At 44.7% G+C, this 23015-nt stretch overlaps 1 protein-coding gene across 1 annotated transcript in view; it reads left to right on the top strand.

Annotated features, from left to right (window-relative positions):
- LOC135364356 (protein disulfide-isomerase-like protein of the testis) overlaps positions 1 to 22520 on the top strand; it is a 33980-nt gene extending 11460 nt beyond the window's left edge. The window contains exons 2-11 of the mRNA XM_064590375.1: positions 1267 to 1473; positions 7275 to 7408; positions 8314 to 8451; positions 11351 to 11461; positions 11544 to 11669; positions 14418 to 14615; positions 16930 to 17050; positions 19324 to 19502; positions 20884 to 20973; positions 22200 to 22520. Coding sequence (XP_064446445.1) covers positions 1267 to 1473; positions 7275 to 7408; positions 8314 to 8451; positions 11351 to 11461; positions 11544 to 11669; positions 14418 to 14615; positions 16930 to 17050; positions 19324 to 19502; positions 20884 to 20973; positions 22200 to 22442 — 1547 coding nt within the window. The 3' untranslated portion in view covers positions 22443 to 22520. The remainder of the gene's footprint in view (positions 1 to 1266; positions 1474 to 7274; positions 7409 to 8313; positions 8452 to 11350; positions 11462 to 11543; positions 11670 to 14417; positions 14616 to 16929; positions 17051 to 19323; positions 19503 to 20883; positions 20974 to 22199) is intronic.
- Positions 22521 to 23015: the final 495 nt, after the last annotated feature.

Genomic DNA, 23015 nt, shown 5'->3' with positions numbered 1-23015 from the left:
GCTGGCTTTCTGGCTTTTGCTTTACAAAAGCCCTCTCTGTTGGAACTTGGAAATTGCCCAGGAAGGGGAAGTGATTTGAACCTTCTCCAAGTGCACTCCAGATGGACAGGGCGGAGGGGTGGGGACTGGCACAGGGCATGCGTTCTGACTTGAAAGGGAATCAGTGACTCCGGGCCCTGGCTTGGCCCACCTGCTGCAGACATCAGGGCGGTGAGGGGCCTGCAATCTCTCAGTGTTATCAGGAAGAAGGAAGGCAAATGTGAGTGCCTTTTAGTCCTCTCTCATTTAGGCCAGGAATCCCACGCCAGCTCCCTGAGGCCGTTTTCCAGATAGGGGCTCCCCACTTGTAACCCCCACCTCACTGCCCAGCAATATGAGGGGCCAATGAATCCTAATCGACTGTGTGAGGTCTCTTTGACACCAGTTACCCCAAGGGGGCGGGGCAGGCTCACAGTGGGGGGGCATCGTAACCGCTTCTCACACCTGACCTTCCTTACTTGAGAGTCCCCTCATGTATTCATGCTACAGGGTAACGGGAGTGGCTCAATTTGGCCTGTAACTCTGGAACTTTCCACCAGATGGCGCGCATACTCCCTCATTCTTTCTCCTCTGACTTCTGACCATAGAAGTTGTACAATAATAATAACAGCAGTAATAAGAATGCATTATGTCCTTATCATGTGCCAGGCACTGTGCTGAAGATTTGACACACCAGTGCTGGGTAGAGAGCCGATTGAGTGGTTCCAGATCCTGGCTATTATCTCTCACTGCCACAGGACCCTGGGCAAGTAGGACATTTGCCTTCCCATCAGTTTCCTCATCTATAAAATTGAGATAATAACCATACCTACCCCATAGGGGTGCTGAGAGGATTAGATGGCTCAATCCATGGAAAGTCTTAGAAATTAATAAGCACTGTATAACTGATTGTTAAATAAGTCTTACTTGGCTGAGAACTCTATGGGATAGTCGATACTATTTTTCTCATTTTACCCATGAGGAAAGTGGGACTCACAGAGTTGGAGTGAGTTGCCCAAAGTTGTATTGCTTCCAGTGTTCCTGAACCCAAAGAACCCTGATGTGCCTCCCAAATGGCAAATTTCATGAAACATGTGCCTCCCATCCTGCCACATTTCTGAAAATCTACCTAGTACAGCAGAGCACGAAGAAGGCCTGGGAGCTAAGAGGGTGAAACCCAGCCTCCTTCTCGGGAGTTGGGGAGCGGGAGAGGCTCTACCAAGTTCTGATTTATACTGGCTCTTTCAGACAACCCATCCTCCAAGCAATCCAGGAACCTGGCTGAGGAACTGGGCAAAGCTGTGGAAGTCGTGGGCAAAGGCAAGAACGGGCTCGGCTTTGGCAAAGTGGACATCACGGTGGAGAAGGAACTTCAGAAGGAGTTTGACGTTAAGAAGGCCCCAGAGTTGAAGCTGTTTTTTGAGGGCAACAGGTCGGAACCCATCAGTTGCAAAGGTAACAGCCCTGTGTGTCAAGGCAGTGCTAGCTCTGGAAACAAACACCAGCATTTCAGTGGTGTAATAGAATTACGAGTTTATTTCTTGCTCATGTAGAGCCCAGCTGGCAGCCAGAGGGTGGAGGTGGGTGGCTCAGCTCCACACAATCTTTCAAGGACCCAGGTTCCTTCCAGCTTGTGGCTCTGCCCTCCCTTAGGGCCTCTGAGCCCCCTGCCATTTTCTCTGTATCTAGCCAGCAGTTGGGTCAAGGAGGTAGAGGATCACCATTGGTGGTGCTCATGACCCAGGCTTGGAAGTGGCAAACATCACATCTCATTCCAATGACCAAAATTCTGTTACATGGCCCCACTCAACTGAAAGGCTGAGCAATATGGCCCTGATCTGTGTCCATAAGGAAAATAAAATTTTGGTGAACACACAGCTGCCTCCACCACAGCTTGCATCTCAGTTAGTGGGCCTCAGAAACACCATGAGGTGAGATAGTGAGATGCATGCCTCACAAACTGCCAGAGACCAGAGAGTGAGTTCCTAACTCCACCTCCTACCTCCTGCCCCAATCTTCTACTTTAGAATGGTTTTGACAGGGTCGCAGGCCAAGAAAAGGGACACTGGGAGATGATGAAACAGATCTGGGACAGGGTGACTACCAAACACTTGAGCTTTATCATCATCCATTTCATTCATTAACTCATTCATTCACTTATTCAATGCTTTTATTGAGAAACTACCCTGTGTCAGGCCCTATCTCGGTGTCAAGAATGCTTGAAGAATTATGTGACTCAGTGTGGCACATGGTAGGTCCTAATTTTTAAAAATGCTAGGTATACAAATGCATAAATGTGTGTAAAACTGATGCACGGATGGAACGAAACTGACAAATGCCGATGTGCCTATTACAGCCTGTTCTATGCTAGTAGAATGTTCCCATTATATGTGTGAATGACTGAATCAGGAAACTGAGATAGTCTTTTGCAGGGTCTGGCATTTAGCAAGTCTGCAATAAGCCTGTTTGAGTTTTGTTGCAAAAACTAAAGGATCCAGAGTGAGCTACCACCTGCAGGGGCTGCAGTTCTCATAGTGGACACAAGGGGGCATGAGACACAGGCCAGACTTGCAGGGGAAGGAGCCGCAAAAGTGCCAACTTCAAGGCGGATTACGTACAAAACCAGGCAGTGCAGTGGCTTCCAAGGGGCTTGTGGGACAATGGTGGCCTGGGGGCGGGGGGGGGAGGGGACGTGAGGTCTGACTCATCTTTGAGGCAATAAAGGTGACAATGTGGCAATTTCCAGACTGTCTGAGCCCCTTTTGGTAGGAGCCAGTGCCCGGGACCACCTCTGCAATGCAGGAAAGCTGCATCACCGCCTCCTCCAGCAAGTCCCCTTTGACTGCCCAGATCAGGGTGCCAGCCCTCCTCTGGAGTCCCACAGCACCTATGCTTCCCCCTCAAGGCCCTCATTTCACAGAACTGATTCTGTTCTTTGTTGTCTAGTGAGAGCACAGGGCAGGAGCCAATGTCACTTCTTCTCCTGGGTCCTCGGAAGAGGCTGCCCAAACTGGCAGACACCACCTGGCTTTATATCCTTACCACATGCCTGAAGGAAGGACCATCGCTTCCCTCTTGTCAAATCTTATTTTTCTCCTCTGTGAAATGGAGATGGTGGAAATATCTCCCTCCTAGGGTTACTGACGAGGTGAAACCAGTCTGTAAGGCACAAGCCCTGACATGGATCTGAACCATTCACTGTGCTCCATCACTCTTCTGGGCCCCTTTACATATGTCACAACAACCCAGCGTGGCAGGTGCTTTTACAGATGGGAACCTGCAGAGAGAGATGGAACAACTTCCTCGAGGCCCCCCAGCTAATAAGCACTGCGACCCACAAGTGTTTTCTGCAAAGGGCCAGATAATAAATATTTTAGGGCTTAAAGCCAAGCTATCTCTTTCCCAACTACTTAACTCTGCTGATACAGTGGAAAAGCAGTCCCACATAAACCAATGGGTGTCAATAAAACTTTATTTATAAGGTCAACTGTCAGGTCAAAATTGGCCCATGGGCTGTCATTGACCAACCCCTGCTCTACGTTGTGCTGCACTCAAAATAAATGGCCAAAGTGGCTCTTGTTATTATCAAACTATGAGTTTTCTGACCCTTGTGCAGTGCCTGGAACACTTAGGTTCTTCATGAATAGTTTCTGAGTTTGAATGGGATGGAACTGCAAGGACCCACTGCAGGCAGACTTGGGGTAAGGAACCAGCCCATATTTCTACTAGGCTTGCCCATCCCTCCTCCTCTTCAGTGTTACCTCCAACCAGGGAGAGAGGCAATGGGGTGCTGGGAGGGAGCCAGGGCCTGGATTTAGGACAAACACTAGTTATCAGAATTTGAGCCAGCCTTCCAATTTCTCATTTCCTAAACAGGAGAATAATGCCAGTTCTGCCAACTTGACAGGGCTTCCCTGAGCTAAGAGGGGCGACAGAGCTTTACTGGTCCCCTGCACCAGCTTTTATGAAAACCTTCCCAGGAGGCAAGTAGGGTTTAGTCCTTGTTGGGTCAAAGCTAGAGTTCTGATTCTCCTCTAGTCTCCCAAGGACTGATGGTGGGAAACTTGGTCATGCCCCTCTCTCTGGAGGGAGGGAAACTCAGGTTGGCTCCAGGGCCTCAGTTAATGATGCATTCCCAGCTTGTGCTTGGAAATATGCAGTGGAGAGACAGCCCCAGTCAATCATTGACATAGCGTTCACACCTCAGTTGTTACCGCGTCCTCTGGCTCAGAGCCAAGTGCCAGGGGAGACACCTGCCCAACAGGGGCAGTGACCAATCTGCAGGCATTCAGGAACAAATTATTTGTCAAATTCAGAGCTACCTCAGCCCCACGGGGTTCAGAGGGGCAAAGAGAGCTCAGACATCCCAGAGAAGATGGCCCAAGATCAAGTTCCTTCAAGCCAGCTTATGATATGATTCATCCACCTCATTCATCCTATAATTATTTCTTGAGCACCTAGTATGAGCCAGACATTACAGGAGCTAGTGAACAAGCTAGCCAAAAATCATAATTTCAGAAAAAGATTCAGTGAAGAAAATGCAACAGGTCATAAACTAGAGAATGATAGGATTGATGGGAGGGGGGTGGTGGTGGTAAGAAAAGTCCAAACCTCAAACTAAATAAGCCAGAGGAGTTGCCCTGACCGCTGAGGAAAAGGTAGCTCAGGCAGAGGGACTGGCAGACACCAAAGCCCGGTGTGCTGGAGGATGGGGGTGTGGCTGCATTGTGGACCACAGGAGAAGTGGCACAAAATGAGATCAGAGTGATGGTTCTGATGACCTGAAATTCAAATGCATTTGGAGGAGTTTTGTTCACCTTTTTTAGTATTTTCAGGACTTTGGAACCTGTTCCTTCCAGAACACTTATAATTTTTTTTCAGACAAATGCCTATAAGAGAAACTGTTTCCCTGCTATGTGCTTGTTTCTTCCTGAAAGATGGCTGGGAACACTGAAAATAGAAACTCAGCTTTGGGGCTGAATCCAGGAGGAGAGGGGGACTGCAGCAGGGTGGATGCTGTGGTCTGGGGGTGGCATGAAGCTTCCCCCACCCCTCTCTGTCCCTTGAGGCCAGGACATCATCCTTCTATGAACTTCTATGGGCCTGACTCATTGTGGCTTTTAAGATGGCCTGATCGGTATCTACTAAAGCTGAATGCAGCATCCCTATGACCAGAAATTCTACTCCTGGGCATGTACCCAACAGAAATGCATCCAACGTGCCCCCAGAGACATGCACGAAAATTAATTCTTAATAGTCCCAAACTGGAAACAACCCAAATGCTCACCAACAGAGGATGGATAAGTAAATTATAGAATATTCACACGACAGAATGCTACACAGCACATGCAACAATATGGATGAATCTCACAAACGTAACAAAGCCAGACCCCAAAACACATACTGTGTGATTCCACTTGTGTGAAGTTCAAGAGCAGGCAGACTAATGCCTGCTGTTAGAAGTCAGAAGAGTGGTTACACTCAGGTAGGGGTGGGTGAGGGGCTGGCAGGGGGCACAGTGGGACTTCTAAGAGCCTGGTAATGGTCTCTCTTGATCTGGTTGGTACTCAGGTGTGTTCATTCTGCAAAAATTCACCAAACTATACATTATAATTTGTACACCTTTCTGTATGCAAATATACTTCATTGTAAGTTTTTTATTTTTAAAAGATTTTATTTATTTATTTATTTGAGATAGAGAGTGAGAGTGAGAGAGAGAGCGAGCACAAGCAGGAGGAGCGGCAGGCAGAGGGAGAAGCAGACTCCCCACTGAGCAGGGAGCACAATGTGGGGCTCGATCCCAGGGTCCTGGGGTCATGACCTGAGCTGAAGGCAGACACCTTCACCCAGGCACCCCTCATTATAAGTTTTTTAAATGGCCTTATTAAGTTCTTAGGAAGTGTAAGCAAAGACACTGAAAATAGAGTCCTTTGCAGTCGATTTACCCACTCTCATTCATCAAGCCCCATGCAGCAATTTGTCCTGCACAGGCTGCTTGCTCTGCCTGGAAGCCTTTCGCTCTCCTTCCTTCTTCAATTCCGTTCTTCTTATTGTTGCCTACTTATTAACTCCTATGCATCCTTCAGTATTCAGCTCATAAGTGATCTCCTCCAGGAAGCCCTCCTTGACTTCAGAGTCTAGGTCACGTATCTTTGCTACAGGCTCATTGAACTTTGCTTTTGAATACTTACTTTGGGTGTGATTATATACTTGTTTGTGTAATTACTTGACAGCTGTCCTACTCAAAAGAATGAGAGCTGCAAAACAGTGGGACTGTGTTTGCTTCTGCTCACCATTATATCCCCAGGACCAAGCACAGTACTTGATAACATAATAGGTACTCAGTACATATTTGTCAAATGAGTGAATGAGTGAAGGAATGAATGATGAATGAAGGAATAAAGTCCTATAGATGTAGTCCAAAGCTACTCACAATAAACATTGCTTTATCTCAAAAATTCAGTTTAAATCCTCCATTCTATTCTATAGCAGTCTTTGATAGAAAATAATATTTTACATTATCTACCATCATGTGGAATTGATGATCCTAACAAACACATGTCCATCTGTAGCCTAATGTAATTCTAGCACACTGTTACATCTCCCCAGATATGGTATATGTTTCCCAATTTTAAAAGCTAAGATTTTTGTGTGCTTGGCACCTCCCATATGATAGCTGAGAAATGGAAGTCGGGATCTATGACCTTAGTGGACATCCGCATCTCAGCTGAGGAACTGAAGGCAGGATAATAACAGGCGATAATGGAATTTCCCCAAGGTCACAGAGCTAGCTGGTATTTTTATTTACATTTCATCCATTTATATTTTTTAAAATAAATCCACCTTCCTGTCACTTTGGAAGGGGTAGATAAGAAGACTGAGCATGCTTCCTTCTGGGTTTAATTCCGAGGTTCACTACTGGGTGGCTATTGGCAAGTCTAACCTCAATTTCCTCATCTGCAAAATGGGGAGAATAAGAATATCCCATAGGGTAGGGTTGTTGCAGGGATGTAATATATGCAAATGGCTTAGCACAATGCCTTGTCCTTGGTAAGTGGTCCGTGAAATTAGCTGCTGCTGTTAATGTTCATGCCTTGGGGCTGGAGCGGGAAGGAGTGGAAGGACTGACCTTGGCCTTCAATGGGTGGGAACCCAAGACCAGAGGCTTCTGCTCATTAAACTTGGAGAAAACAGGCCTTGGTCCAATTCAAGAGGAAACTGCTATGGGATCCATTTAACTGTCTCTCTCTCTCTAGGAGTGGTTGAATCTACTGCCTTGGTCGTTTGGCTGAGAAGACAAATTAGCCAGAAAGCATTTTTGTTCAATAACACCCAGCAGGTGGTAGAGTTTGTGAACTCTAGGCCTTTGGTCATCATTGGCTTCTTCCAGGTACTGGGGTCAAGAGGTGGGAGGTGGCTTTTTGACTGGTGAGGAGTCCTGTGTCTGGGTGGGGGTGGGGTAAGGAGAGGTCTTCATTTGGGTTAATACCATACCCATTCTTCCTTTTCCAATGAGCTGGTTTTCCAAGTAAATGCAGTGTTAAAATGAAGAAGGAAAGAATGGAAGGTGACGTGGTAGGAGAAGCTAACCAGAAAGGTGGACAGGAATGCAGAGAGAGGAGAGGAGATTGACGTTTATTAAATTGGTTTTGATAGTATAACTGATCTTGTGGAGGTCCATTTAAAATATCGCTGAATAATAAATAATTTGCAAATCGCTTTTCCTTGTGGAGAATGAGTTTCTTATATATCTTTACTCATTTCCTGTAACTTGGACGGCTCCTCCCTTCCCCCAGCGGAAGTCAGAACTTTGGCATTATATTTTTACACAGGGAGTGTATGTACCTCTTTCTGTCTCATCTCACTTTTTGACAGCCCCAATTTTCTTTCAAGTTATAGAATGAAGGCTGTGACTACAGCCATATCTTGATACCAAGTTTATATTTGGTGATCCATGTGGTCAAACCAGCTGCCTTTTCTGAAAGCAATTAAGGAATAAATGTTTAAAAGTCTCAACCTGTGTGTTAGAACAGCCTTACTCTAGATACTTGGAAAGAGTTGGATTTATCAATTCTTTTCATTAATCTCTGTGGATTTGCCTATTTTGGCTTTAGTCATAGCCACAGAAGTATTCTGAGTATGTAACATTCATGAAAGGGGACTTAGGGAACCCAGGAAAACCCTAGAACTTGGAAAGGTGAGGAGATAAATTGGTCACCATTTCCACCTTGACCTTAAATAAGCCAGACGTTTTGCTTTCTACCAAAACCTCACCAAACATCCTTCCCCAAACAGGATTTAGAGGACGAAGTAGCAGAGTTGTTCTATGATATGATCAAAGACTTCCCAGAACTAACGTTTGGAGTGATATCAATTAGCAATGCTATTGGACGTTTCCACGTCATCCTTGACAGTGTTCTGGTGTTCAAAAAGGTAAGACTTGGATTTTATTGCTAGTGAAGGTTCTCCAGCTCAAAATAGTGGACTATGCATGTATCTACAGGCTTTGGGTACAAATTCTGGTTCTGCCACTTGTGAGCTAAGTGGCATTGGACTAGGCAGCTTTTGTGAGATCACAGTCTCCCAGAGTTTCTCTGGCCTTTCTAGACATCTTCCATTGTTAGCTCCTCCTCCTTTTCTGAACCAGTAAATGCCATTCATTAAGGTTCAGTCCTCTGCCCTGTGTTTTCTTCTGGTCCCTGCTCTCTCACCCACCCTCCATCAGCAATTACCACCCATACACCCATGACTTACAAATCTCCCATTTCCAGCCAGACTGCTCTATCTCCAGACTTTCATATCCATTACAGATGTCTCAACATGACCAAGCCTAACATCATAACCTCCCCTCCAAATCCTCTTTCAGTGTTTTTTCTTTTTCTCTCAATGAATGGTGTCATCATTTCTCCAATGTCCCATCTGAGCAAAGCCAGAATACCATTATACTAACCCCTCCCTCTTCTCCATCCTTCACAACCAGTCCATCACCCCAAACCTATTGGTTTTAAATCCAAACTATCCTTGAGTCTATTTCTCCTGCTACCATCCTAAGTCAAGTGACCATCATCTCCCATAGCTTAATGCAACATCTACCCAACTGGTCTACCACATTCTCTCTTATCCCCTAAAGAATAATCTTTCCAAAACTCAAAAGTGATGGCCACCTACCTCCTTCCCACCAAAAGCCCTTTAATGGCTTCCTATTATTCTTAGGATAAAGACTCAAGTCCCTAACAAGGCCCACAAGGCCTTCCTCAGTCTAGCCTCTATTACACTTCTTCCTTCTCTCCCTCTCTGGGATCTGAGAATAGATCATCCGAGCTGTCTAATAGGGCAGCTACTAGTCACATATGACTATTTACATTAAAACTAATTAAATTAACATTTTAGCTCCTCAATCAAACTAGCTACATGTGGATAGTGGCTACTATATTGGACAGCATAGATTTACAGAGCATTTCCATCATCACAGAAAGTTCTATTCAACAGTGTACTCTAGAAACTGTAGGCTGGTTCCTGGAACATGCCTTACTCCCTCACCACACAAAGCCAAATCCTTACAATAATCATGTTATTTATAGATATGGCTTAGAGAGGTTAGGTTACTTGCCCAGGGCCACATAGGAGGTGGGTAAAGTGATACCCAGACCTGCTTAAGACTGTGAACCACTTCATTTTTACTTGGGCTCTTAGAATTAATTATAAGGTTTTAAGTTGAGAATAAATTAACCTGATTTGTGTCTGGGAATGGGACAGCACAGAGTCCCAAAGGAGATCCAAATACATATGGAAATCTAGTATATGATAAAGATGATATTTTAGATCAGTAGGGAAAATATGTTATTCAATGACTAGTGTTGAGAGGATTGGGTAGCCATCTAGAAAAAAAAAAATAAAGCTAAATCGATATATCCTCCTTCCACAGAGTTGAATCGAAGACTGATTTCCGATTTAAAAATATAACAAAGAAACAACAGGGGACTTTGCTTTCTAAACTTGGAACTGGAAAGTCCTTTTATAAAGCATGACAAAAACCCCAGAAACTATGAAAAGAAATACTGATAAATTTGGACCACATAAAAAGTTAAAAGTTCCACAGAATAAACCTCATCACAATATCAAAAACCAAAGAGCAAACTTGAAAAATGCACTTAGGACAGAGTCAGTCTATTTTAATGGTTAAGAGCATGAGCTCTAGAGTCAGACCACTGGGTTGGAATCTTGGCTCCCCCTCTCACTCACTTAGCAACCTTGGGCAAGTCACTTCACTTTTCTGTGCCTTGATGTCCTCAACTGTATAATGCGAGAAATAATGATTCATAACTCAGTGGAATATTATGACGATTAAATGAGTTCTTGCATATAACATATTTAGAACTGTGGTTGGTACAATATGAGCTCTCCATAAGTCGGATTAACATTATCAGACTATTGTCATGACCAGAAAAGAGTTTCAGCTTTGTCCAAAGGACAACAGGGGCTATGAAGTATTTGAGCAAGACAATGACATGAGTTGCTTTCTAAGAGCATCACTCTGGCTAAAGGTGGGGGGTGGGTTGGAGGGAAACAAGGGGAGAAACTGGAAGACCATTAGGCAGATTTTGCAGGAGTCCAGGAAAGAGGTTTGGACTAGAGGGTAGGCTCTGTGAAGGTGAAGAGAAACAGACAGCATAGGGAGAAATCAGCCGGAGAGAGCTACGTCTTTGTTCTCCTTCTCCCACAGATTTTGATCCCGAGCTACAGAGAATTATTTCCTTCCCTGTGTTAATCCCAGTCCTTCTGAGAAGCAGTCATCAAGCAGGATTAGACATGCAAAAGATTAGGGGGAATGCTTGTGAAAGGAAACAGAGGGAGCTGGGGGAGACTCATCAGGCCACTATGTAGGTCTGACCCTTTGGAAGGAAGGAAGGTCCCCTGCCTGCAGAGAAGTTCTAAGAAAGCTGGTCAACGTCACCTACCAGAGAAGTCCTGCATCTCCCAGAAATGGGCTTGCCTTAGTATCACTGACACAGGGTCATTGGTTAGGAGCAGTGTGTAAGAAACTGCATCAGCACAACTATTTGGATGGATTTCAAAACGAAGCAACTGGCTACCCATTGACCATACTCCCTGCTTTGTAGATTGGAGATTTTCACAGCTGCCACAGACCCATATTTCACTCACAGGCTAATCCGCCAGGCTGTTCATATTTACCAAGTACCTAGATTATGGATTACACTCGTCACTATGGTGTTCTCCTTTTGTCCATGGGGAAAATTGTGCTATTTATATTTATTAAGTGTCTACATTATGGAAGCTACTACCCTCCAATACTTTTCTCCTTTTGTCCAAGGGAAAAATTGTGAAACGCGAGGAGCTTATTAATGACATTACCAACAAACATGTCCTCAATCAAGTCATAAAAGAGCACCTCACAGATTTTGTTATTGAATACAACACCGAGGTCAGTGAGCCAAAGGGTCCCTGGGAGAAGGGTAGGTGGGGCAGCTGTGTGCATGGATGACCTGTTTCCCTGGTAATTTCAGAACAAGGACCTGATTTATGAATTGCACATCCTGAATCACATGCTGCTCTTCGCCTCCAAAAGCTCGGAGTCATTTGGTATGATAATGCAGCATTATAAGTTGGCATCAAAGGAATTTACAAACAAGGTTTGTGGAAAGTGCTATTGCCCTTGTTGGATGGGTATCCAGGACCCACAGACGCTAATGTCATTTGCCTGCCCTGCTGATTGTAAATCGAGCCCAGGATGATTTGTATATCCATTTGCATACCAGTTTCCTTATTTGCATATTGATGCTACATATTATTTCCTACTTAATTTTAAACCAGGCTTCCTCCCTTCTTCCTGCCCAGTGTCTCTTCCTTTTTTTTTTGCCATACCTATGCTTCTTCTTTCCTCATCTCTTTGGGTTTTTTGTTTGTTTTTTAAGATCTTATTTATTTGACAGAGAGAGACACAGCAAGAGAGGGAACACAAGCAGGGGGAGTGGGAGAGGGAGAAGCAGGCTTCTCACTGAGCAGGGAGCTCGATGCGGGGCTGATCCCAGGACCCTGGGATCATGACCTGAGCCGAAGGCAGATGCTTAACGACTGAGCCACCCAAGCGCCCCTTTCCTCATCTTTTTGAAAAGTCTACTATGGGAACATGGATAGTTTGGCTGCTTTCTTGATGGACGATGATCTAGCAGGAGTGAGGGGCTGTAGTATGGGTGGTCTTTGGCCTGGACGTGAGGGGGAGGCGAGAACACCCCTGCCTGAGGTCAAGGAGTCTGAACAGCCTGCAGGTATGAAGCAGCACAGGTTGTCTGATGAGTAACTGCTGAGACAAAAGGCTTTAGCATTGCACAGACCTGGTTCAAATTCTCTTCCTCTTAGAAGCCATTTTGTTCGTGAGTTTCTTAGCCACTGAGTTTCAGTGTAAAATGGAGAACTTCATGGAAGAAGTAGAGGTGTCACAGGTAAAGCAATGAGCAAATGTACAGTGAACAGTGCTATCACCGTTAGAAACAAATCTGTTTTTCTCAAGCACCATACCTATCCTATATGTACCACCACCTGGACTATGGGGGGAATTTACTTCACTTTTCTCTTTATTTTTTGTAAAAAGTACAGTAATGGCAGATTATTTTCCTTTTGATGAAAATTACTCTAAAATTCAAATGAAACAATTAAAAACTTTGAAACCCAAAATAAACACACAGTAAAGCCACTAGGGTGTGAACATAGTTAATGTTCGTGCTACATCCCACCACACTATTCTCCAGGGAGTTTGTTCCAATTACAGAAATACCTCTTGTAAATAAATTTCCTGGTTTATTCAATTTTAAATTTTTGATGTAATTCAGCTGATCACGATCTGATTGCTTCCGTCTATTTCTCTTATAGTAGTCAATATGGAGACATATTTCTTCCAGATTATTATTTTTTTATTTAACTCTTTAATCTAGGTGGAGTTTGTTTGGGCATACATTGTGAGATAAGGTTCTAAAATAGCCTTTACCCCAACTATCTACCTTCCTGAATGCCATTTGATTGTAATCAATTTTAGAGCCAAAGATAAATGGATGAATATTATTCAGACAGGTCATTCCCCCATATCTTATCTTGTTCATGGCTAGTCAATACTAGTTGAAAGTATACAAGGACGGTTCTAATGCTTTGCTTTGTTTTCCACTCCACAGCAGAGGGAGGAGCATTGGGCACATAATAGGGCCCTTAATATTTCGACAGATGAATGACCTGAGAGTATCAGTGTTTGCTGTGGCCTCCCTGCTTCCCCTCTTGCTTCTTCTCTGTAACCAGAGTCATCTTTTAAAAATTATCGTAGCACTTTCTGGCTCTCACTATTCTTTAGTGGTCTTCCATCTTATTCAGATAAAAGCCAGCCTCCTTACTGGAGCTCTGATCTCATCTCACACATCTCTAACTTTGTCGCCCTTGATTCTCCCTCATGGTGCTGAAGCCACACTGGTCTTTCCTTAGAATCTGTGGATGCAGATTCTAAGCATTGACAGTTTCCACTGCCTGATTCATGTTCCTCTGACTTGTTACCTCATCACCCAGGTCCCAGCTAAAATGTCACCTCCTCAGATACTCCTGACCTTCCTACCTAACAACGGGCTCTGACCTCACTCCACCTGTATGGTCATTCTCTATCATGGTGCTCTGTTTTACTGTCTAATTGACACTCATTGCTATCTGAATTTATTAATTTTTTACTCCTTTGTTGCCTGTCTTTTCCACTAGAATATAAACTCCATGAGGGCAGATCTTATCTGCCTTGGGCAGTTTATATCCCCAGTGCTTAGCAAAATGCCTAGTAGGCACTCTGCGAATATTTGTTGAATGATGAGTGAATGAAGTCATGAATTTCCTTGACAGAAGAATAATCTAGAATAATAATGAGCTGACATGTATTGAGCATTTTTACCTCCCAGTTACTGAACCAAGCCTTTATACACATTGTCCTGTTTAATTCTCTCAGCGACCCTATAAGGTGGATACTCTTATAATCACCACATTACAGGTAAGGAAACAGGCACAGAGAGGGTCTGTTACTGTTTTGCCCAAGGACCTTGATGAAAGCTCAGGACACCTCCTGACTTCCTGTGGTTGTGTGGATGGTACCCTGCACAAGGATGGTGAAACCAGGCTGGTGGCCAATCCCTGTCTGTGCCCTGGGGCACAGGGCTGCCCCTACCTGATGGAAAGGAGCCTCTTTGTTCTGTCTTTCAAATGCAAATAGCCATAGACCCTGCTATTCGCATTCCCTTAGTGCTCTCCCAAGGTTTCCCAAGTTTCTCTCCCTCAGTAAGGGATTCCTTAGCTAATTTCAATCTTTACCCTTTTCATGACCTCCAATCCCAGAGAGACTCAGGTTTTATTTTATTTGGTAGATCCTTTTCATCCTTGTGGATGCAGATGAACGCAGAAACGGAAATATCTTCAAATACTTCAGGATTACAGAGGTTAATATGCCATGTGTCCAAATCCTAAACTTAAGCTCTGATGCAAGGTACAAAATGCCTTATGAGGAGATAACCTATGAAAATCTCAAGAAATTTGGCCGCAGCTTCCTGAATAGAAGTGCCAAGGTACGTTTGTTTTTAGACAAAGTTTACTCAGAACCTCAAAATTTCATAATTTTGCTGGCTTTGGTCATCTGAATGGGGAGGCAGAATCTCATGGTTCAAAGTGGGGAAATACCTATATCTCTCCATCTCCAATTTTTTCAACTTTTGACCTGTCTTGACCCTATAATTCCACCATTAATTCTTTATTTTGAAAGGCATTTCCTTTGCAGGAACTCCCAACTGAAATGCAGGAGCTCCCAGGGCCAACATTCTCTGAAAGAAGACACTTTTCCTCCTTCCTTTGAAGGATAGATAGATTTTTGGGGAGAGGAGATAGGGTGGTGAGGTATTAAGCAATCAGGATTTAGCCTCAAAGGTTTCATGTACCTCTTATTGGGAGATTAGAAAGGAGCCTGTTTTGCTAAAAGGGAGGAGAGGCTGTAGAAGGATCAGACATAACACAGTATCTCCTGTTCATGTAGCACTTATAATGTCCCCCAGTCACCCTGCTGAATTAGATGGCCATATTTTTTATTTTCCAAATGGGACCACTTTTGAGACTAATGGGGGGGGTGCATTCTTTAAAAGTATTCTGGAACAACAGGAATAAATTGGAACTTTCCAAGCAAATCAGAATATTTGGTCACCTTCCCTCTGAGGATTCCCATTACCTTCTGTCCATTCCTGTACAGATACTCCTTCTCAAGTGAAAGCCATTTTTTCTCTGATGCACAACATCATCACAGGCCAGGTGGTGAGGCTGGTATCTTCCATGTCATTTCTCCTCCTCCTCCCTTCAAAACCCCAGATCCCATGCATTTGGACTTTAGATCGCCTGCTCCCTCCCTCCATTTCTGTCCTCTAGTCATGTCCCTTTCACTGTCGGGGGACTTAAGTTCCTCATTGCAGACTTGCCCTCCATCTCTTCTCTGCCATCATTTCCAGAGATGCCAGTATCCAAAACCCTGGTCTCTCTCTTTTCTCATAATTGGTGTGTCCATGCCATCCCAGCCACCTGCTCTGTGGCCACACACTAGAGATGGCAGCCCCTCTGAAAATCTGACTTCAAGCTTCCCATCTTCTTAATTCTTTTTTCTAATATCCACATTGCTACAATTCTTTGCCCTTCTCATGGCCTCCAATCTCCTGATCCCCTTTCACAATCTCTTTTCTGCCTTCCTTCATGAACTTGGGATTCCACGGTTCACAACTCTGCTGATGATTCCCTTAACTTCCTTATTCCTTTATCCACCTTCTACCTTCTTTACACCCTGTAGAATTTACAAGGCAAAACCACAACTCTGGTTGAACTGACTTAATGTCCCTACTTCTTCCAGGCCAATGCTGGAGAAAAAGAACACTACCATGAGGCAGGCTGGCCTCATAGAATCACAAACCTCCCATGGGCTCTCTGAAATGTCCTGACATTTCTGTATAAATTTCTCTTAGTGTGTTCATTCTCTGAATCTCTGAGTCTTTGTCCTCATACCCCATTCCTATTCCAGTCTCAGCTGAGTACAAGACCATGTATCATTAAGACAGGGGCCCCTCATTTTCCATCACCACATCTACAAACCTACCTGGAGCTCTACCTCAGGAGGTGTCTGTCTCCTCCTCCCATGCTCTTGCAATAGAGATGACACTTCACATGACTTACAAGATGTCACATGCCTGATCTGGCCCATATCTAATTTCCATCATTTCCCATCTCCCATGCCCAGCCTCCACCCTCCTTTATGCTCCCTCAGAAAGAATCTTCCCTTCTAGAGGCTGGTGTGGGGATGAGGGAAGTATTATTGTAAATCTGAGTTAACTGGATAAAGAACAGAGAGCAGGAATGAGGAGTGGGGAAGGCCCTCCAGGCAGAGGAATGGCATAAACAAAAGCCTGAGGTGGAAGAAGGCTAGCCCTTTGGGTAAACAGAAGATCAGTATGGTTGAAGAAAGCAAGGAAAGAATGGTAATGAGCTTGGTGAGGCTGGTAGGAGCCAAAGTGTGATAAAGGCTTTATAGGTCATGTAAATTATCTTGGGTTTGATTCTGGGAGTAATTGGGAACAGCTAAATTTTGGGGGGAGGGAGGGACAAACCAGTTAAGATGTTGAAGACATGAACCCCACTCTGGAATTCATCCCAGTTTGAAGCCCTGCCTCCTCCCCAACCCTCTGATCTCAATTTGCCCTGAATAATCCGGTCTGGACATCAAGCATTTCAAACTCTTTCCCAAGGTGGTTATAAGAACAAGAGAAAATTTTCCATTGTTTCCTGTCAGGGCAGAGAGCCCCAAATGCCAACCCCTTTCTGGAGACTGTTAGACCTCTCAAATTTGCTTCCTAGAAACATCAATCCAGTGAAGACATTCCAAAATATTGGGACCAGGGGCCAGTTAAGCAGCTCGTTGGGAAGAACTTCAACATAGTGGTCTTTGACAAGGAAAGGGATGTATTTGTGATGTTCTGTAAGTATCTCTGCAGAGGCCATAGAAGGCAATGGCCCAGACATTACTCTTCAAGTGCTGCTCCTGAATTCTGGGGCCTCCAAATCTCCAAAATCTATCAAAGCATCATGCCAAGGATGGTCTTCAAACATCCAAAGAGTTTGGATCAAGATGCTATCAGCTACAATGCAACTCTCCCCGAAAATCTAATTCTTGGAACATACCTTCCATATAATCCAGTCCTGTGGCTTTTATAGCAATAATAATGCTGATGGCTAACAATGATTCGATGCTATGGTATACCAGGCCTTTTGCTAAGCCATTCTATACTTTATCTCATTTAATCCTCACAACATGCTTTTGAAAGTAGCTACTATTATTGCTCCCACTTTGCACAGGACTAAACAGAGTCTCAGGGAGGTGAAGAAACTTCCAAAGTCAGGCAGCAAGTAAGTGCTGCAACTGGGATTGGATCCTGGGCAGCCTAACCCCAGTGCCTCGGCTGGTCACTGCTGTAAAGAATGGCAGTTCTGGCTTTATGTAACTTATCAAACGGCCCATATTTAACCTACCTGAGTTGGTGTGGCCAAGCCGGAGACTCAAATCATGCAGGTAAAGGGCTTAGCAGTGTCTGGCATATTGCAAGTACTTGATAAATGACAGCTATTATTATTCCTACTGTTGTAATTATTTCCAGTACTTGCCTAAGAACTATTGCCCTTTCTCTGCTGTTTCTGATTTGCACATGAGAGTCATAGCCAGGGACCTCTTTCCCACCCTGAGACACAGAGAAGGATAATGCTGAAGTTACTTCAGACATCTCTTGTATTTTACCATTTATCGAGCACTGACATGAAGCCAGGCATGAGTTGGCTGTGTACACACCTGCTCTTATTTCCTCCTCAAAACAAGCCTCTTAGGAAGGTCCAGTGTATTTCCCCATGATACAAATCAAGGAACTTAGCCTCGGAAAGATTAATTACCTTACCTCAAGTCACACAGTAAATCACTTGAAGGCAAAAAGTTCAAATCAAGCTCTGATGTCATTCCTTCCTGAGGGCTGCACTGCATCATGCAGGCCTTTAAAAATCTCATTGAAATGGACTCTCATCTACAGGGCGAGGTGTTTAAAGTTCATGTGGTTGAATAACCATGATCTGTTGCCTTTAAGTGAGAGGCAGGGCAGCTTTTCTATACTTAACTGACACCAGAGCTAGGAGAATGCCCATTTGGTTCTGGTAAAAGGCAAAAGGAGCCTCATTTTCTTGGAAGTAGGCTTGTCAGATTGGCCCCCTGGGACTGCGACCATTATGCCCCCTCCTGCCCCAACCCAGGCCCATCCTGCTCCAAGGGAGCTGCGGGGAGAACAGATGGTCATGGAAGTATTTGGTTTCTAAATGGAGGGATGATCATCCAAATGTAGAGTGTCGGGGCCCTCGAGGCCACCCCTCCCACAGAGCCAGAAACTTTAAGGGGATGATGAGCAGGGAAGGTTAGAGCTGGTCCCCGATTCTCTCCAGAGGGCTAGGTGCCTGGGCCTGACTCAAAGCTAAAGGACTGGCCCCTAGAGGCTATAAGGCAGTGTGGTATAATGGTCACCAGTCAAAGCAGCCTGACCTCAAATCCCACTTCCTCTGCTTAATTACCTGGGTGACCTTGGGCTGTGAGCTTAACCTCTGTTGAAAAACTCTTGTGCGCTCTCTCTCTCTCTCTCTCTCTCTCACACACACACACACACACGATTTCTGGCAGAACATGAGGAATCGTCTAGTGTAATGTTTTTTCCTTCAACTGGAGTGGAAAGCCATGTTAAAAAAAAAACAGAAGAGGGCGCCTGGGTGGCTCGGTTAGTTGAGCGACGGCCTTCGGCTCAGGTCATGATCCTGGAGTCCCAGGATCGAGTCCCGCATCGGGCTCCCTGCTCGGCAGGGAGTCTGCTTCTCCCTCTGACCCTCCCCCCTCTCATGTGCTCTCTCACTCTCTCATTCTGTCTCAAATAAATAAATAAAATCTTTAAAAAAAAAAAAAAAAAAACAGAAGAAAATGTCCCAGCATGCTCAAAGTGTTAGTGGCTGGGTAGCGGGGACAAGATTATTTTTTCTTCTAATTTATTTAATAATGACCAGGTACTGTGGTTGAAATGTAAAATAAGGTAATATACTATTCAAAGAAAGACGGAATGCAATTTGCAAAATAGCAGGACCATTAGTAGAACACGGTGACAGTGTTTCTGGGGTAGCGCTGGCTTTCAGTCTTTATTAGTGTGAGCTTGCACAACATCCCTTCTCTTCCAGATGCACCCTGGTCGGAAAAGTGTAAGGCACTGTTCCCAGTGTTGGAGGAATTGGGCAAAAAGTATCAAAACCACTCGACAGTCACCATTGCCAAGATGGACATCACGGCAAATGACATTCAGCTGATGTACCTAGACCGGTACCCCTTCTTCAGGCTCTTCCCCACTGACTCTCAACAAGTGAGGGGCTCTTGGGACCCACATACCTGAAAATATCATCATGTCATTATCATGGACCCAGTTTCTCCTGATCTCCAGCTCTGCCTTCTACCAAATCAACTTCATTCTCAGCTCCAGCCCCCATTATCCTCTCGTGTTCAATTTGAAGAGTGTTTTCCATTAGCTTCCCCCAAAGTCCCAAGACTTCCTAGAATTGGGTCCAGCTTGGGTCAGCTGTTCTTCCCTGACCCAGGCATTGTTATAGGAAGATGTGGGTGTCTTGATGAGTCAGGCCTGGTTCCCTCTGGTACTGGGGCTGAGCTCTACCCAGACTCTATGGAATAAGATGGGGGTGGGGAACTCCACGTGAATCTTGGGGGTGGGGTGCTACGAGAAGAAGGAAGAACACATGATAGAAAAACAGGTCAATGTCTTTTACATACCAGTATCACAATCACCAAGCTTTGCCAGTGTCATGGAACATACTCTCTGTGCTGCTTTGGCACCTGGGGAAGGGTGTCCATCAAAGCACTGCAAGCAAAGGTTCCTGCCCCAAGAAGAGTATGACTGAGAGTGGAAGAGAAGTCATGATGTGGGCCCACTTCCACTTGCAACTGGAATTGAAGGGGACAGATTCTGGAGCACAGATATTCCATGCAGACATGGAATTTTAAAGAATGCTGACGATTTAAATCAGATTAGCAGAGGGGTGTGAACTATAGGCAGGAAGTATAATAGGCATGAGGAGGTGGGCAGAAGGGTGGCCACAGCCCTGTGAAGGAGAGGCCATCCTTCTGGTACAAAACATGCACGTGGGGGAGTTGTGGAAAATGAGGCTGGGTTGAGAGGGTGGAGCTGTCACAGATCTCCCGTTATCTGAAAAGGAGTGTAGACAACCAGTGGGCAGTAAGCAGCTTCATAATCTTCTTAAAGACTGAAAGATGAAAGGGAACTAGGGACTGCTAAGCAATGATCATGTATCAGAAGCTTTGTAAAATAATAACTAATCATAATAATAATAATAACTGTATGTAGTGCTCACTGTGAGTCGGGTACTGTTTTAAGTGCTTTTCATATAGTAACTCATTAAATTCTCATAATAACATATGTCGTAGGTAATATCATCTTTACATTCCAGATAGCGAAACTGAGTCATAGAGAGGTTACACAGGGTTTGAGCCCTGACAGTGTGGCTCTGAGGTCCGTGCTCTGAACCTATGATGGAGGAATTTTTATTACCCTTATGTTAGAGCCATGCTAATGGAGGCTCGGAGAGGCTAAGGAATCTGCTCATTGTACTCAGGTTGTTAGGAATTTGACCCTGGATTTAACTTATGTAGCAATCCCTGAATATTTTGCAGGAAGAAGCTACCATTTTGACCTTGTTCTGTTTTCTTCCTAGGCTGTACTGTATACAGGAGAACACACCCTGATAGGCTTTTCTGACTTCCTGGAAAGTCAAATCAAGATCAGGATTGAGGATGAGGATGAGGTAAGGCAAAAATGGCAGTACCCAGGATTATTCTGTTCCACAAAGAATCATCAAGAACTCAAACAACTAGGGAAGAGTGTGCCAAGAGTCCCATAATCTTGTGTTCTCTGGAGCTCTCTGACGACGGGTGAACAATGACCTATACTGAATGACTTTATTTCAAGGGCACTTACTACAAGGAAGCAGAAATAGCAGACTTTAGAAACAGACGGAAAGACTGTAAGGTCTCCTAAGGCTGCTTCCCTGGGTCCACCGTTCCCGAGTTGGTAACCAGATGTCTTGATGGATCCAGCTCTTTGGCATTATTTTCCTGATGGATGGGATAACCATCCCCATTCTCTCCGAATCCCCAATCCCATTCATGCCTCAGTGAGGCCATCTGTAGGAAGGTGCCATCTATATTAGTTAGGACCCTTTCAGTTGCAAATGTCAGAAACAATACTCTTTGGTTTAAGCAATAATGGGAACTTCATCCACATAACTGGTAAGAACATCAGGCACAGGTGGATCCAGGAGCTCAAACTCATTTTCTGTCTATCCATCTCTGCTTTCCTCTATGTTGGCTTTATTCCCAAGCATCACTTCCCCATGGGGGATCAAAGATGGCCCCACAGTTTTAAGCTAATACCCTCCCAGCTTAGGAAGCAAGCACCCGGGGTGCCTGGGTGGGTCAGTCGGCTAAGTGTCTGCCTTCTGTTAGGGTCATAATCCCGGGGTCCTGGGATCGAGCCCCGCTTCGGGCTCCCTGCTCATCGGAGAGCCTACTTCTCCCTCTGCCTGCCTCTCCCCCTGCTGTGGGTGGTGGTCTCTCTCTCTCTCCCTCTCTCTGTAAAAAAAAAAAAAAAAAAAAGAGAGAGAAAGAAAAAGAAAAGAAAGCAAGCACCTACTTCTTCGTAGTCCTAACAAATGTCCTGGATAGGGATTTCATGAGAGGCCTGGGTCACACGTCCAGCCCTGGAGCTAGACCTGGGGCAGCCACACGTGTGGCCTTCGAGTGGAGGAATGGGGTTTTCCAAAGGCCCTATTTCTGGAGGGGCAAAACCATGGTTGGGAACTTCTTCACCTAAGCCAAATGGGCCTTTGCATCTATGAGGATCCTCCAAGTGCCTCTCTCTGGGCATTTCCCGTAAAAGAAGGCTTGGTAATTAGAATCACAATTATCACATATTTCTTGCCTCTATTTCTTTATCCTATTTCTTCCCTCCTTCCCTTCTTTTCTTGAATAGCTGTTGTCTGTTGAGCAAAGTGAAGTGACAGAAGAGGAGGCATTACCTAAGGAAAAGAAGGTACCTTTTATCAAGGAAGAGTTACCTGACCAGAAGTTGCCTGAGCTAGAGAATGTGACTGTGCTGGAAGAGCCAGCTGGACAGAAGGAAACAGCCGAGGAAGAGGAGGAGAAGAAGAAGGTGGCTAAGCCAAAGGGACCTCCAAAACAAGGGAAGAAACCAAAAGTGAAGGAAGAACTGTAGCTTCTTCAAAGCCAAGAGCCATTTCCCAGATGCTGACATCATTTTCTAAGGGGAATCTACTCCAAAAAAATTATATATCATTGTGGTGGATGGAGGCTAGATGATTAAAAACTCCTGAATGTTTTTGGCCCTGTTCTGCTCATTGCCTTTTTCCTGATTGGAGCTACCTTAGAAGAGCCGTTTGGTCTGGAATTCATACAGGGTTGCAAGCAAAGCCATAACTGCAACAATTAATGAGTATTTACAGCATGCTGCTCAGTCATGCGATCCTCACAACTTCACTTTCATTACCCCCATTTTACATATGGGGAAACTGAGGCAAAGAGAGGTTAAGCAACTTGTCAGGATCACACAAGTTAGGAAGCCCTTGAGATTATGATCCTAGGCACTCTCACCCCAGAGACTGCATTTAACCACTATGCACACACCATCTCCACTAGGTTGGAGTCCCCAGGGTGGGGACTGATTTATTTATGCTGCATTTTGACACAGTAAGAAAGAGATCCAGCCCCAAACATGTCCCCAGTCTTCTATATCTCAGTAAGTGACCCACTCTCTTAAGCAGCAACGTGC

Source organism: Mirounga angustirostris, unplaced genomic scaffold (genome assembly GCF_029215605.1).
Source record: "Mirounga angustirostris isolate CCGP_5_RB_7025 unplaced genomic scaffold, mMirAng1.0.hap1 SCAF_5, whole genome shotgun sequence".
NCBI lineage: Eukaryota > Metazoa > Chordata > Mammalia > Carnivora > Phocidae > Mirounga > Mirounga angustirostris.
The sequence above is the reverse complement of the archived record's forward strand: the minus strand, read 5'-3'. Positions and strand labels throughout refer to the sequence as shown.